This window comes from Plecotus auritus (genome assembly GCF_963455305.1).
Source record: "Plecotus auritus genome assembly, chromosome: 12".
Lineage (NCBI taxonomy): Eukaryota > Metazoa > Chordata > Mammalia > Chiroptera > Vespertilionidae > Plecotus > Plecotus auritus.
The window spans coordinates 811,025-824,478 of NC_137778.1; the positions used below are offsets into that span (position 1 = coordinate 811,025).

Genomic DNA, 13,454 nt, shown 5'->3' on the forward strand with positions numbered 1-13,454 from the left:
TAGTTGGTAGAGCACTTACGCAGTGAATTAGGAGACAAACTATAGGAGAAGTTTACTAGATCGCTCGACAGACACTCGGTATCTGTAGGTTTGTCTGTATAACTGAGGAAGTGCCTGACCTCCGTTTGGGACAGAACAGGAGCCCAGCATGGCCTGAGCGAGGGACTTCCTCGCCGGGGTGGCCTGAGCGGACCCTTGCGCCAGGTGTCCCCACCCTGCTTTACAGCCCCTGCAGTCATCACCCTTCCTGCAGACAACAAAGCGGCACCTGCCGGAGGTTTGAAACATGCTGGTCTTCAGGAAGTGGAGAGAGGTTGGGGTTGGCTGAACCTTCTCCTTGCTTGTTCTGGGTGGGGTGCGGCCCCCTCACCAGGTCAGAGTCTTTGTAGTTTGAGACATCGGACTGGGACGAGGAAGGGGAGTCACACTAGTTTCCTTAGGAGATGATGTTAGGAGAGGTGGCCATGCAGGATGTGGCGCTGAGTCCGATTGTCTGGAACTGGGTGGAAACGGTCTCTGTTCCGTGTCCTGTGCGTTTGTCCGCTGTCCGTTGTTTCACAGGAAGAATTCTAGTTCTTATCCTGATGAGCCTGTCCCCAAATCTGGCTGCAGTTCTTTTTTTCTTTTCGTTTGCTGAGCACATTTTGCTGTATGATGTCACTATTGGCTGTGGGGTTAAGTCACTGTCATAACTTAAATGTCAGAATTCAAACCATCAACCCTACATGGTTTTGTTAAGCCAGATTTTTAAATGAAATCTAGTTCAAGTTCCTGGCCACCAGTGCCACGCACATTATCACAGTGACATGCAAATGGCAGGAATGCAGCATGTCCAAGCGCCGGGGGACCGAGCCCACCTGCGCGGCTGCCGTTGCTGGCGGCCCTCCGAGTGCGCTTCAGTCCTGCTCTTCAGACACATCTGCAGCAGTCGCTTCTCTTTCCTTTTAGCCTCCGTAGATTTCATCCTTTTTTTAAAATGTGGCTTAGAGTCTACCAGGTGCAGAGCCGGGCTGATTTCCTGTACTTCCGCCTTCGTGTATGTGTAGGAGGCTCCTCAGGAGTGTCCCTGGCCTTGTCACGTGTGTGTGCAGTGGGCTCATCGGGACAGTCCGTGCCTTTGTCACCTGGCGCTCAGCTGCCTTTCCCCAGACTCGAGTTGCTGTGACATAGGGAAAGGCAGTTGAATGAGGACCCTCCATCCTTTGCTAACTTCCTTCTTTGCCTTGAGAGATCAGTGTCATGCTCAGAGATGAAAGGAGATATTGTGGGAACTTCTTCTGCCTCCTGTCTGGTGAGAGGGTCAGTGGAAACTAGGCCGGATGAGAAAACTGTTGAGTGTATGTTGGATCCTTTGATATTAAGACCACAAATCTCAGTTCACACAAATGGGCCAGTCTGGTTTGCTGAAGTGGCTTCCCAGCGCCATGCTCAGGCCCCCGTGTCTGCAGGCGGAGTCCCCGGAAACTGCAGGCATGGCAGTGAGGGATGCCCCACGCTCCCGGGTGAGTGGAGCCTGAGACGGTGCAGGATGGCTTTGAGGCTGTGACAATGCGTTTATCACACATTGCTTAAGCTTCTCGATGCTTTGCCATTAGTGCCTTTTTTGTCTCTGGGTTTGAGCTGTTTAGTTACTTCAGTTCCTGTTTGACATTATTTCAGTGCGTCACCACGAATGGCAGTGAGCGCTGCTTGCTGTACACTTAGGCTCCTTGTGTCTGTGTGTCCTGAACACACACTGGCACCATGTCCACAGCCGGCGGGTCACGTCCATGGCCTCCGCGAGCTGCCGCGAGGGAAGCACCTGTGCGCCTATGTGGCCCTCAGCCCTTTCACCAGGTTCTCAGGAAGAGCTCACTTGCTGTCATTTTTCTTTCCCGTTTTTTGTGTGAATTGGAAAATGAGAGATAAATGGAAAGAAAACAGGAAAAGAAGACGAATAGAAGTGAAGATATGCAGACTACTATTCATGTTCATGGTGGTTATTATTAATACTTGTATTCTAGAATGATACAGGTTGGCTGTGTGTTGGTGCCATCTGCGCTGGGTTGGTAAAGGTGGTGGTTTTGTGTGTTGGTTCTGGTAAGCTATTGATCAAACTCCTACTATGCATCAAGTACTAGTCTATGGACTTTATATGAATAATTTCTCCTAGGACTAGAAGGTGAGCGTGACTGTCCCCACGCTGTAAACAGGCACTGAGTCACAGCTGGTGTGTGGCAGAGCCAGGATTGATTCACAGTTGGTCTCTGGAGCCCTCGCCTTAGCCACTGATAGAGCAGCAGCTACTCACCACAGGAGCTGGTATTTACACACAGAGGAGTCAGGGCAAAAACCCAGTGATTCTGCCCATTCGCCTAGTAGTTAGGATCGACTGTGAAAGGAGAAAACATTTATTTTATGAATCTGCTGGGTTGATGTACAGGCAGACCTAGGAGACATTGGGAGTTCAAGTCCAAACAGTGTTTACGCTACCTTGTAGTTTATTAAGTGTGCAGTAATAGTATTATGTCTAAAAAACAATGTGCACGCCTTAAATAAAAACACATCATTGCTAAGCAATGCTGACCATCACCGAAGCCTTCAGCCAATCACCGTCTTTTTGCCAGCAGCGGGTCCTGCCTCGATGTTGATGGCTGCAGACTGATTGGTGGGGGCTGCTAAAGGCTGGTGACAGACCATTTCTAAAAGTAAGACAGCAGTGAAGTGGGCCATGCCGCCTGACTTCCTTTCACTAACAGTCTCTCGGTAGCTCAAGTTTTTCTACAGTAGAACTTTTCTCCAAATTGGGGTCAGTCCTCTCAGTCCTCCACTGCTTTTCATCAGCTAAGTTTACAAGAGATTCTAAATCCCTTGCTGTCATTTCAACATCTTCACAGCACGACCACCAGGAGGTGCCATTGTAGGAAACCACTCCCTTTGCTGGTCCAGGAGACACGCCCCTCCTCCAGCTCCCTCATGTCTGGCAAATGGTGCTGGTGCTGTGCTTGACACAGGGCGCCACAACCTTCCATTTAAAAAATGAGAATCTGCAAAGTGCCATAAATCGAAGCGCAACGGAACGAGGTATGGCAGTAACCATAACAGAGGAGAGCTGGCACTCCAGTTCACAGCCCCTTTTCCACATGTGGAACCATCAGAGGGTGCCTTTCTCAGTGAGAGGGTATCAAGGACTTGTTTGCACACAGACGCGTTGACTCCAGCAGCTAAGTGTAGTGTGTGAGTGATCTGTTGCTTTGTAACACCACCCGAGCTTTAAAGGCTTAAAGCAACAGTCCTCTGCTGAACACAACACCTGCAGTTTGGGGAGGCTCTTCTTTGCTCCGTGGCGTGTCACCTGGGGTGGCTCAGTTGGAGCACCCGCTTTCATGAAGGCCGAGTCCTCATGGCCAGCAAGTGGGTGCTGGCGCTCAGCAGCCCTGAGCCAGGCTCTGGGCCAGGGGTCTCGGGGTCTTCATTTGGGCCTCTGCAAGCTGCTGGCCGTGCTCACAGGGTGGTGTCTGGGCTCAGGAGTGAGCACCACCCGGGGGAAGGAAGACTGCTTGCTGTGTCACTGTTCAATGGACGAGAGAGAGGGGGTGGGGGAGAGAGAGGGAGAGGGAGGGAGAGGGAGGGGCAGGCGGGGTCGGGCGGGGAGGCTCAGGTTGTTTCTTCTCACTTGGCCAGCTGCAGAGCACACGGCTCTTCTCGGGGCCTGGTGGCCCTGGTGCTGGAAACGGCTGCTTAGAGTAGCGGCGCCAACCTTTCTGACCTCACGGACCACCAGTGGCCCGTGGATCACCGGGTGGCCACGGCTGGTTTAGAGGGTTGTGGGTTTATTGTGTTTTTTTTTTTTGTTAATCCCCACCTGAGGATATTTTTTACATTGATTTTTAGAGAGAATGAAAGGGAGGAAGGAGGGAGTTGGGGAGTGGGGAGAGAAATATGGATTTGAGAGACACATTGATTGCTTGCCTCCTGCATGTGCCCTGACCGGGGCCGGGGATTGAACCTGCAACCCCTGTATGTGCCCTTGACTGGAAATCGAAGCCGAGACTGGCTGGTGCGCGGGCTGACACTCTACCCACTGAGCACACTGGCCAGGATTAGAGGGTTGGGTTTCAATCTTGAGTTGAAGGTCAATTTTTCAGTCATGCTTCTGCTTCTAGTAGATTACCCAGCACTGCTGGCGGCCGACGTCACTGGGGAGCCCTCCGTGCACAGAGAAGCAGCTAAGGTTTGTAGAATTCCCCTGAGAATTCTGTCGTACCTCAGTTGCAGTGAAAAGTCACACAATTTCCCATTCCTGGATCCGGAGGTGGTAGGGTAATGAGATCACCACCTGTCATTTTTCAGTTTGGGGTAAGTCTTCCTAAAATAAAGATCTGGATTTTTCTCTTGGTGTGAGGTAGAATAGTACAATAAATTCATTGTTTTTTTTTGTTAAAAAGAGTAAAAAGGAATGCCTCCTATGGGCTGGGCATTCTCTTAGAACCGTGGTCGGCAAACTGCGGCTCGCGAGTCACATGCGGCTCTTTGGCCCCTTGAGTGTGGCTCTTCCACAAAATACCATGGACTGGGCGAGTCTATTTTGAAGAAGTGGCGTTAGAAGAAGTTTAAGTTTAAAACATTTGGCTCTCAACAGAAATTTCAATCGTTGTGCTGTTGATATTTGGCTCTGTTGACTAATGAGTTTGCCGACCACTGCCTTAGAACGAAGCAGAGGTCCCATGTTCCTTAACTTACATTCCAGTGAGGACAGACAGACAGTAAACTTACTACAATTAAACGGAGACAGCTGTAAACGCCGGGGCAGTGGTTTACCAGGCTGAGGGCTGCTGGAACTCTAGTTGCGAGCAGTGATCATCAGGAAGTAGACGTTTGACCCAGTCAAGGCCTCAAGGTGAGACGGCTCCCACAGGGTGTGAGGGGAGGGCCTTCCTGCAGCGGGAAGAGCAGGCGAGGCGGGGCAAGTGTGCAGCTTGTGGAGGCAGACGAAGCCCATGTGGCTGACGGGAGTGCGGGATGCGGCGGGGGTGGGGGAGAGGGGGAGGCCGGAGATGACACCTGGGGCTCCGGTGCAGGGCAGACTCAAGTCCAGGAGGCCTCTGTCCTCGGAAGGCCTCCCCAGGACAGAAGTGCAGAGCCGCCGCAGGCTGAGCAGAGAGCATGTGACGGTCTGACCTCGGTCTCGGCAGGCCCCCTCTTGGCGGGCGGGAAGACCAGCCCCGCCACTCACTGCCGTGCCCTCTTTGGTACATGGACCTTTGGACCTTTGAAGACCCTGTGAGATACTTGTTTTTCCCCGTTTTACACCTGAGGTGGGGGGGGGGGGTGGTTCAGAGCCACACCTGGAACCAGGCCTCTGGCTCCGGGTTCGGTGCTCTCCCCGCTCTTCTGCGTTGAGCCGGAAGGTCAGCCTCACCTGCTCTCAGAGTTCATGTGCGGCTCTCAGGTCAGCAGCAGCCACATGTGGGCTGCTTTGGGGACGAGGACCAGTTTGAGTCTCCCCTGCTGCAGTGGCTGGACTTTAAAATTTCCTCGGTTGAACCATAAGAAGACTGGTTTGCAAAGGGCGGAACAGGTTGGGTTATGTGCGTGTTTTGCTCAGCTACTTGGTATTAAAATTGGGTATCGGAAATCATATCTTAAGGATTAAGTGGCTTCATAAATAATCCAAAACAGTTGTTGGCTTTTAGCATTTCACAAATGAAAAAGAAAAGTAACAGTTCTTCTAATACTTTTCCAGACCTTTGGGGAAATTGAAATTTACTTGTGTTTTATTAATCCTTACACTCCAGACCTGTTGGCCCATAACATGAGCAAGTTTGTTGGATGAGGATTGTTTTGTGGCTTAAAACTGTTGTGACTCTCGTGGTTTCGAGGAGTGAAGAGCAGCATGTTCTGGTCCTAGAGACATTCTGTTTTCCTCGTATTTATTAAAAATACTGAACAGAACTGCAATTAAGCTAGTCATGAGGAGTTTGATTAGATTGTCTTGTTAGTATTATGAACTATTGTCAATGAATGTACGACCAGTATCCTAACCTTCCTGTGACTCGGAGTCATCCTTTGCCTTATTGGACATTTAATTTTCCCCAAATTAGCAAAAGGGGACATCAAATGATGTAAAAACACTCATGCCAAGAATCTAAAAGTCCGCATCAACGCTAATTGTCTCATATTCTTCTGCCTGTTGTTACTCAGATCGTTAAGTTAGTGTGGCCATTTATTAGGGTTCAAACATTTACAGCTTTTTGAGCTCATCCTTAGCTTAAGAGAAATTTCATTTCAGTACATAAAAATTACAGGGAATGAAGGCCAAATGACAAAAGCAACTTAAAAATAAGTGAAAAACTTTAAAAGATTCTTTGTAAAATTTCTTGGTATATAACCTTTCAAAACTACATCCTGGGCCAATGGGTGGATAATAAAGTTGAGACTCATAGGCTGTGTGGACCCTGATTTTTGCCTGTCACTGACGCTTGCTTGCGGCACTTTGTTGACTCTACAGTGAAGTGTTGTGAAGTCCGTGGGACAAGATCTGAACCCTTTGGCTGAAAGAGTCAAGTGACTGCAGTAGTCAAGTAAAATGTCGTCGTCAGGAATGACCGGGTGGGGAAGCGTGGTCACTGTCAGACCAGTCAGCATCCGAACTGACTCCAGCAGGTGTGGCTGCGAGTGATGACGACGGTCCAGGTCAGGGAGTGGACCCAACTGGCCCCTGCACTCAGGGCACCTGCCTGTCACAGCCGCACTGAGAAGGGATGTCCGGTTGTCAGTGTGGCCGTGATATCTTTGGAAGATCCGCCCTCAGTAGGCGGGCTCTTCAAAACCTCCAAGTATTAATAATTCTGCGCTGATTTAATGACCAGTCATCCATACACCATGCAAATGGCCACTTGTGATTGTGCCTTCCTCGCATTTGGAGGCAAACGACTGTACTCTGAAGACTGTTTCTTAGGAACCTCAGGCCCCAACTGCCCTCTTCCCCAGCCTCCTGGTCCTCCCCCTCCTCCCTGAGCAGGTCTGGCCTCCCTCCTCCGGCGCTTCCCTGAGGTTATAACTGGGGACTAGTGTGGGTTATGTGCTGGGGACTAGAATAAAGCTCACCTACACAATAGGATACTGATGAGCCAAGTTTCTAAGCCCACGATGAATAGTTTAGTGTGTTAGAAGTGTGAAAATAATTATTGCAATATTTGATATGTGTGTGCATGTGTATGTGTGTGTATTTGTTTGCCTCCAAATACTTAGGCCCATCAAGAGAACTTACATTGATGAATGAAAGTATTAGGGGTAGAGCGGTGACAAAGAAGTAAATAGGAAATTTTATTTTTCTTTATTTGTTCATTTATCCTGACTTGAGAATACTTTTTTCCATTGCTTTTTAGAGAGAGTGGAAGAGAGGGAAGAAGGGGGGTGGGGAGAGAGAGAGTGAGAAGGAGGGAGAGAGAGAGATCGATGTGAGAGAAACACATCGATTGCCTCCCGTACTTACCCCGACCCAGGGCTGTGGGATCCAACCTGCAACTGAGATGCGTGCTGTTGACCGGGAATTGAACCCATGACCCTTTGGTGCATGGGCCGACACTAACCATGCCACGGTGTGGAACACACTGGCCAGGGCTTAAATAGGAAATTTTTACACATAAATAAAAATATAAGTATTTGGTAAAATAATTTTTGTTAGCTTTATTTAATAGCCTGCTTTCTGGGATTGTGAAAGGCCAATGCATTTGGCTGTTGATATACAGAGTAATTTCCATTTCATTTGAAGTAGCTCCTCATTGGAGAATTTCTTATTTCACTGATCTGAGTTTAGAATTTGTTTCTGTGTATGGCATACTTGTTTCTACGTGTATATATAGCAACATGAGTATTGAAAGGATGTAGAATACTGACCTTGTTTAAGCAGCCTATAGATAAGGTACTTTTGTACCTCTAAAGTTCATTTTCAGAATTGGTTTTCGTACGTTCAGGGTGCTGGGCTGTGGGTCTGACCACTTCAGCGTGCTGTTCTTGCTCTGCCCAGCATTCCCGCTATGTGCTGGGACCTGCGCATGGGCTCCGGTGTGCTTCAGAGCTACCTGTAGCATGTGTGCATATTTTTATTTACCTCTGGTTTTGCATTTTTAAACATTTAGCATGTTGGAGCAGGATTCCAGGAGAACAAATCCTAGTGTGAACCCTGCAAATCAAAGGAGGCATCTTCTTGGATTTTCTGCTAAGGAGGTGCAAGACCCACCCGACAGTGTCATCCGGAAAGACAGCCACAGGTGAGAGGGCGTGTGTGCTGGGCCACTGCAGTGAGGCTGCAGCAGGGGGGCAGCGCAGCTCACTCCTGGGCCACTGTGTGCAGTTCAGTCAGGAAAGCGAGCGGGGCACAGGCCAGGCGTGCATTACTCACGGTTAAGACTGGTTCTAGGGGCAAGTTTGCTTTCTGACACCTTTCCCTGTCTTGTAGAGATGTGCTCTTAGAAGCTCAGTTTTCCTTCACTGATACACACACAGTATATACATGATATGTGATGCCTGTAACATAGTTATGTTATTTACCATACTAGAGGCCCCATGCACGAATTCGTGCATGGGTGGGGTCCGGCCGGCCTGCCCTGATGGGGGCCCATTGGGCTGGGCTGGCCCAGGGGAGGGGCTGCGGGCGATTGGCCAGCTGGCCCCACCCCCCATTGGGGTGTTGGGGACCGATCGGGGGCCGGGCCGGCTAGGGGTGGGAGGTCAGTTGGGGCCCGGATCAGGCTGGTTGGCTGCCGCAGTGTGCATCATAGCCACCGGTCATTCTGGTTGTCCCACCTTTCCAGTTGCTGGGCTTTTATATATATAGATTTTTACACATATAATGCATCTAATTGCTGCTGTATCATCTCCCCTGGATGTGATGTGATGTGATGTGGTGGAATGATGTGGTTAAATCTATTTTTAATTATCAGACAAAATCATTCACACTTGTGTATTAGGATCTTTGTTGAATTTTCCTCCTTTGCTACAATTTAATACTGTCTTGGTGAATTTTCCTGTAGCTTTCCAATAGTAAAAGATACAATTTTATGGAAGTAGAATTTCTACGTTATGTTAACTAGAAGAAGTTAACCACTTAGTGGAGTTAGTGGACATTTTCAGAGCTGTAAACTTTTCAGTAAGCATTTCCCTGTGTTATTTTGAATTTTAATGAGAGCCAAACGGAGCCAGGTCCTTGACTGACAGCAGATGACTGACGCTTGACGGCCATTGACCTCTCTGAGGTGGTACAGGCCAAGGCCCGTAGGGAGTCCTGCTGATGTTCACTGTTACACCCACATCACTGAGTGTGATTAGTTCCATGGCCCTGCAGGCTTTTCTTGGTTTAGCCTTCTTGGGAAAATGCTAGTACTCATTTATTCAGGAATCTGTGGTGTGTACAGCACTATGCTGTGTATGGCGGAGGATCTGGAGAATGGTATGGTGGTCACTGTGGCGCAACAGAAACGTGACAGATGCCACGGTGTGGAACATACAGCAATCCTGACACGCCAATCTTAGTGACCCCTTAACAGTGGCCCTGGCACTGCTAGAGTTTCATAGTGTCTTTAACTTTACTAAGTAATCTCCCCTAGTTTGCCGCACATGCCTGCAGTTTCGAGTTCTGTTGTCTACATGAGGTACAGCAAAGTGACATTTTAAACTTAATGGTCTTTAGGTTTATGGGAGTTGTGTCCCTTAGGTATGTGTAGCTTGTTGATTAGATACTTGACATCACAGTCAGGTGACCTTTACAAGACTTGTTTCACACCTGTTGTCCACGTTGGAGCAGGAGGCTCCCAGAAAGGCGAGCTCAGGTCACCCTGGTTCCACCTGCAGGTCTGGATGACTTCTAGCTTTCACAGTAGGACATGAAATGTGAGCCCTCTCTCTGACCCTACCACCGTCACCATTGCCCATGCAGAGTAGGGTTATGTAGGTCATGGTAAAAATGAGAGAGATTATAGATTTTTAAGCAACTTGGGAGATTTAACTAGATAACAGTCCAGTAAGTTGATGTTCTTGCTTTTATCATTATAAATGCTGAATAAGAAATATCAAAAGTTTGCAAAACTTTTGAAATATGGATTTGTTTTTAATGAAATTTTAGGTGTTTTATTTGTACTCTGCCAGGACACTTGTATGTATGTATGTATGTATGTATGTATGTATGTATTTATTTATTTATTTTAAAATCTTCATTGTTGAAAGTATTACATGTATGCCCCTTTTTTCCCCACTGACCCCTTCTAGCCCTCTTCTCCCCCCCGCCCCAGGCCTTCACCACCCTATTATCTGTGTATATGGGTTATGCATAAATATATGCATACAAGTTCTTTGGCTGATCACTTCCCACCCATCCACTCTCTCCCGCCTTACCTGAGATTCCTCTGTCTGTTTATGCTTCCATGTCTCTGGATCTATATTGTTCATCAGTTTATTTTGTTCATTACATTCCACATATGAGTGAGATCATGTGATACTTGTCTTTCTTTGACTGACTTATTTCCCTTAGTATAATACTCTCCAGGTCCCTCTGTGCTGTCCCAAAGGGTAAGAAACCCTTTTTACTGCTGTATAGTATTCCCTGGTATAAATGTACCACAACATTTTTCTCCACTCATCTACTGATGGGCACTTAGGCTGTTTCCAGATCTCAGCTATTGTACATTGTGCTGCTATGAACATAGGAGTGCATACATTCTTTCTGATGGGTGTTTCGGGTTTCTTAGGATATATTCCTAGAAGTGGGATCACTTGGTCAACCGGCAGTTCCATATTTAATTTTTTGAGGAAACTCCATACTGTTTTCCATGGTGGCTGCACCAGTCTGCATTCCCACCAGCAGAGTACTAGGGTACCCTTTTCTCCACATCCTCGCCAGCACTTGTCACTTGTAGATTTGTTGATGGTAGCCATCTGACAGGTGTGAGGTGGTACCTCATTATTGTTTTAATTTGCATCTCTCTGATGATCAGGGACTTTTGAGCATTTTTTCATGTTTCTGGCCATCTGTATGTCCACTTTGGAGAAGTGACTATTTAGGTCCTTTGCCCATTTTTTAATTGGATTGTTTGTCTTCCTATTGTTAAGTTGTATGAGTTCCTTATATATTTTGGATATTAACCCTTTATCAGATGTATCATTGCCAAATATGTTCTCCCATACAGGGGGCTCCCTTTTCGTTTTATTGATAGTTTCTTTTGCTGAGCAGAAGCTTTCATTTTGATGTAGTCTCATTTATTTATTTTCTCCTCAGTTTCCTTTGCCCTAGGGGAGGTATCTGTAAACATATTGCTATGAGAGATGTCTGAAATTTTGCTGCCTATGGTTTCTTCCAGGATTTTTATGGTTTCCCGAATTACATTTAGGTCTTTTGTCCATTTTGAGTTTATTACTGTGTATGGGGTAAGTTGGTGATCTAGTTTCATTTTTTTGCATGTATCTGTCCAATTTTCCCAACACCATTTATTGAAGAGACTGTCTTGCCTTCTCTGTCAAATATTAATTGAGCGTAATGGCTTGGGTCAATTTGTGGGGTCTCTGTTCTGTTCTCTTGATCTATATGACTGTTCTTGTGCCAGTACCAGGCTGTTTTGATTACTGTGGCTTTGTAGTATAACTTGATATCTGGTATTGTGATTCCTCCAACTTGGTTCTTCTTTCTCAAGATTGCTGCAGCTATTTGGGGTCTTTTTTTTGTTTCATATAAATTTTTGGAGTATTTGTTTTAGTCTTGTGAAATATGCCATTGGTATTTTAATAGGGATTGCATCAAATCTGTAGATTGCCTTGGGTAGTATGGACATTTTAATGATGTTGATTCTACCAATCCATTGATATGGTTTATTCTTCCACTTTTTTATATTTCCTTCTATCTCTTTTTTCAACATCTTGTAGTTTTCCAAGTACAAGTCTTTTACCTCCTTGGTTAAGTTTATTCCTAAGTATCTTAATTTTTTTGTTGCATTGGTAAATGGGATTGTTTGTTTATTTTCTCTTTTTGATAATTCATTATTGGTGTATGAAAAAGCCATCAATTTTTGGGTGTTGATTTTGTATTCTGCTACATTGCCAAATTCATATGTTAAATCTAGTAGTTGTTTGATGGAATCTTTAGGGTTTCCTATGTACAATATCAGGTTGTCTGTGAATAATGAGAGTTTTACTTCCTCCTTTCCAATTTTGATGCCTTTTATTTTTTTCTTCTTGTCTGGTTGCTGTGGCTAGCACTTCCAATACTATCCTATATAATAAAGAGGTAATATGCAAATTGACCCTCACGCCCTCACACAAGATGGCCGCCCCCATGTGGTCAAAGGTGGCCTCCACAAGATGGCTGGCAGGGAAGGGTAGTTGTGGGCAATCAGGCCAGCAGGGGAGGGCAGTTAGGGGCGATTAGGTAGGCAGTAGAGGGCAGTTGGGGGAGACCAGGCCGGCAGGGGAGGGCAGTTGGGGGTTACTAGGACAGCAGGGGAGGGCAGTTGGGGGCAATCGGGCTGGCAGGAGAGCAGTTAGGTGTCGATCAGGCTGGCAGGGGAATGGTTAGGGGGTGATCAGGCTGGCAGGCAGGTGAGCATTTGGGAGCCAGCAGTCCCTGATTGTGAGAAGGATGTCCGACTGCCAGTTTAGGCCCGATCCTACAGGGGGTCCCGAGGGGTTCCAGATTGGAGAGGGTGCAGGCTGGGCTGAGGGACACCCCCCCCCCCCGTTCACAAATTTCGTGCACTGGGCCTCTAGTCCTATATAATAAAACCCTAATATGCAAATCTACCGAATGGCAGAATGACACACACTGACCACCAGGGGGCAGATGCTCAATGCAGGAGCTGCTCCATGGTGGTCAGTGAGCTCCCACAGGGGTAGCGTTGCTCAGCCAGAAGCCGGGCTCATGACTGGTGAGTGTAGCGGCAGTGGCGGGAGCATCTCCTGCCTCCGCTGCAGGTGGGAGGTAAGGAATGAGGGGTCCCAGACTGCGAGAGTCCCAGACTATGAGAGGGATCCTGAACTGCGAGAGGGCACAGGCTGGGCTGAGGCCGCCTTCCCCCACCACCTCCCAGTTCACAAATGTGGTGCACCGGGCCTCTAGTGGTGAATAAGAGTGGCCATCGCTGTCTTGTTCCTCTTCTTAGGGGAAATGGTTTTAGTTTTTGCCCATTGAGTATGATGTTCGCTGTAGGTTTGTCATATATGGCCTTTATTCTGTTCAGATATGCTCCCTCTATTCCCATTTTGCTGAGAGGTTTTTTTAAAAAATTTTTTTATTGATTAAGGTATCACATATTTGTGCTCATCCCCTCATTCCTCTCCCGAACCCTTCCCCACGCATGCCCCCACCCCCCTGTTGTCCATGCCCACTGGTTAGGCTTATATGCACGCATACAAGTCCTTTGGTTGATTTCACTCCCTAACCCCCACCCTCCTCTACCTTCCCTCTGAGGTTTGACAGTCTGATCGAT

The 13,454-nt window shown here is 47.4% G+C and overlaps 1 protein-coding gene across 11 annotated transcripts in view; it reads left to right on the plus strand.

Moving 5' to 3' along the window:
- The window catches only part of ATF6 (activating transcription factor 6), a 170,411-nt gene that overhangs the window by 52,086 nt on the left and 104,871 nt on the right, over positions 1-13,454 (plus strand). For 9 of the 11 annotated variants that reach the window (XM_080647276.1, XM_080647281.1, XM_080647278.1 and 6 more), the window contains one exon: positions 8,124-8,255. The exons of the other annotated variants lie outside the window; for them this stretch is intronic. In XM_080647276.1, coding sequence (XP_080503402.1) covers positions 8,124-8,255 — 132 coding nt within the window. The remainder of the gene's footprint in view (positions 1-8,123; positions 8,256-13,454) is intronic. 11 annotated transcript variants of the gene reach the window in all.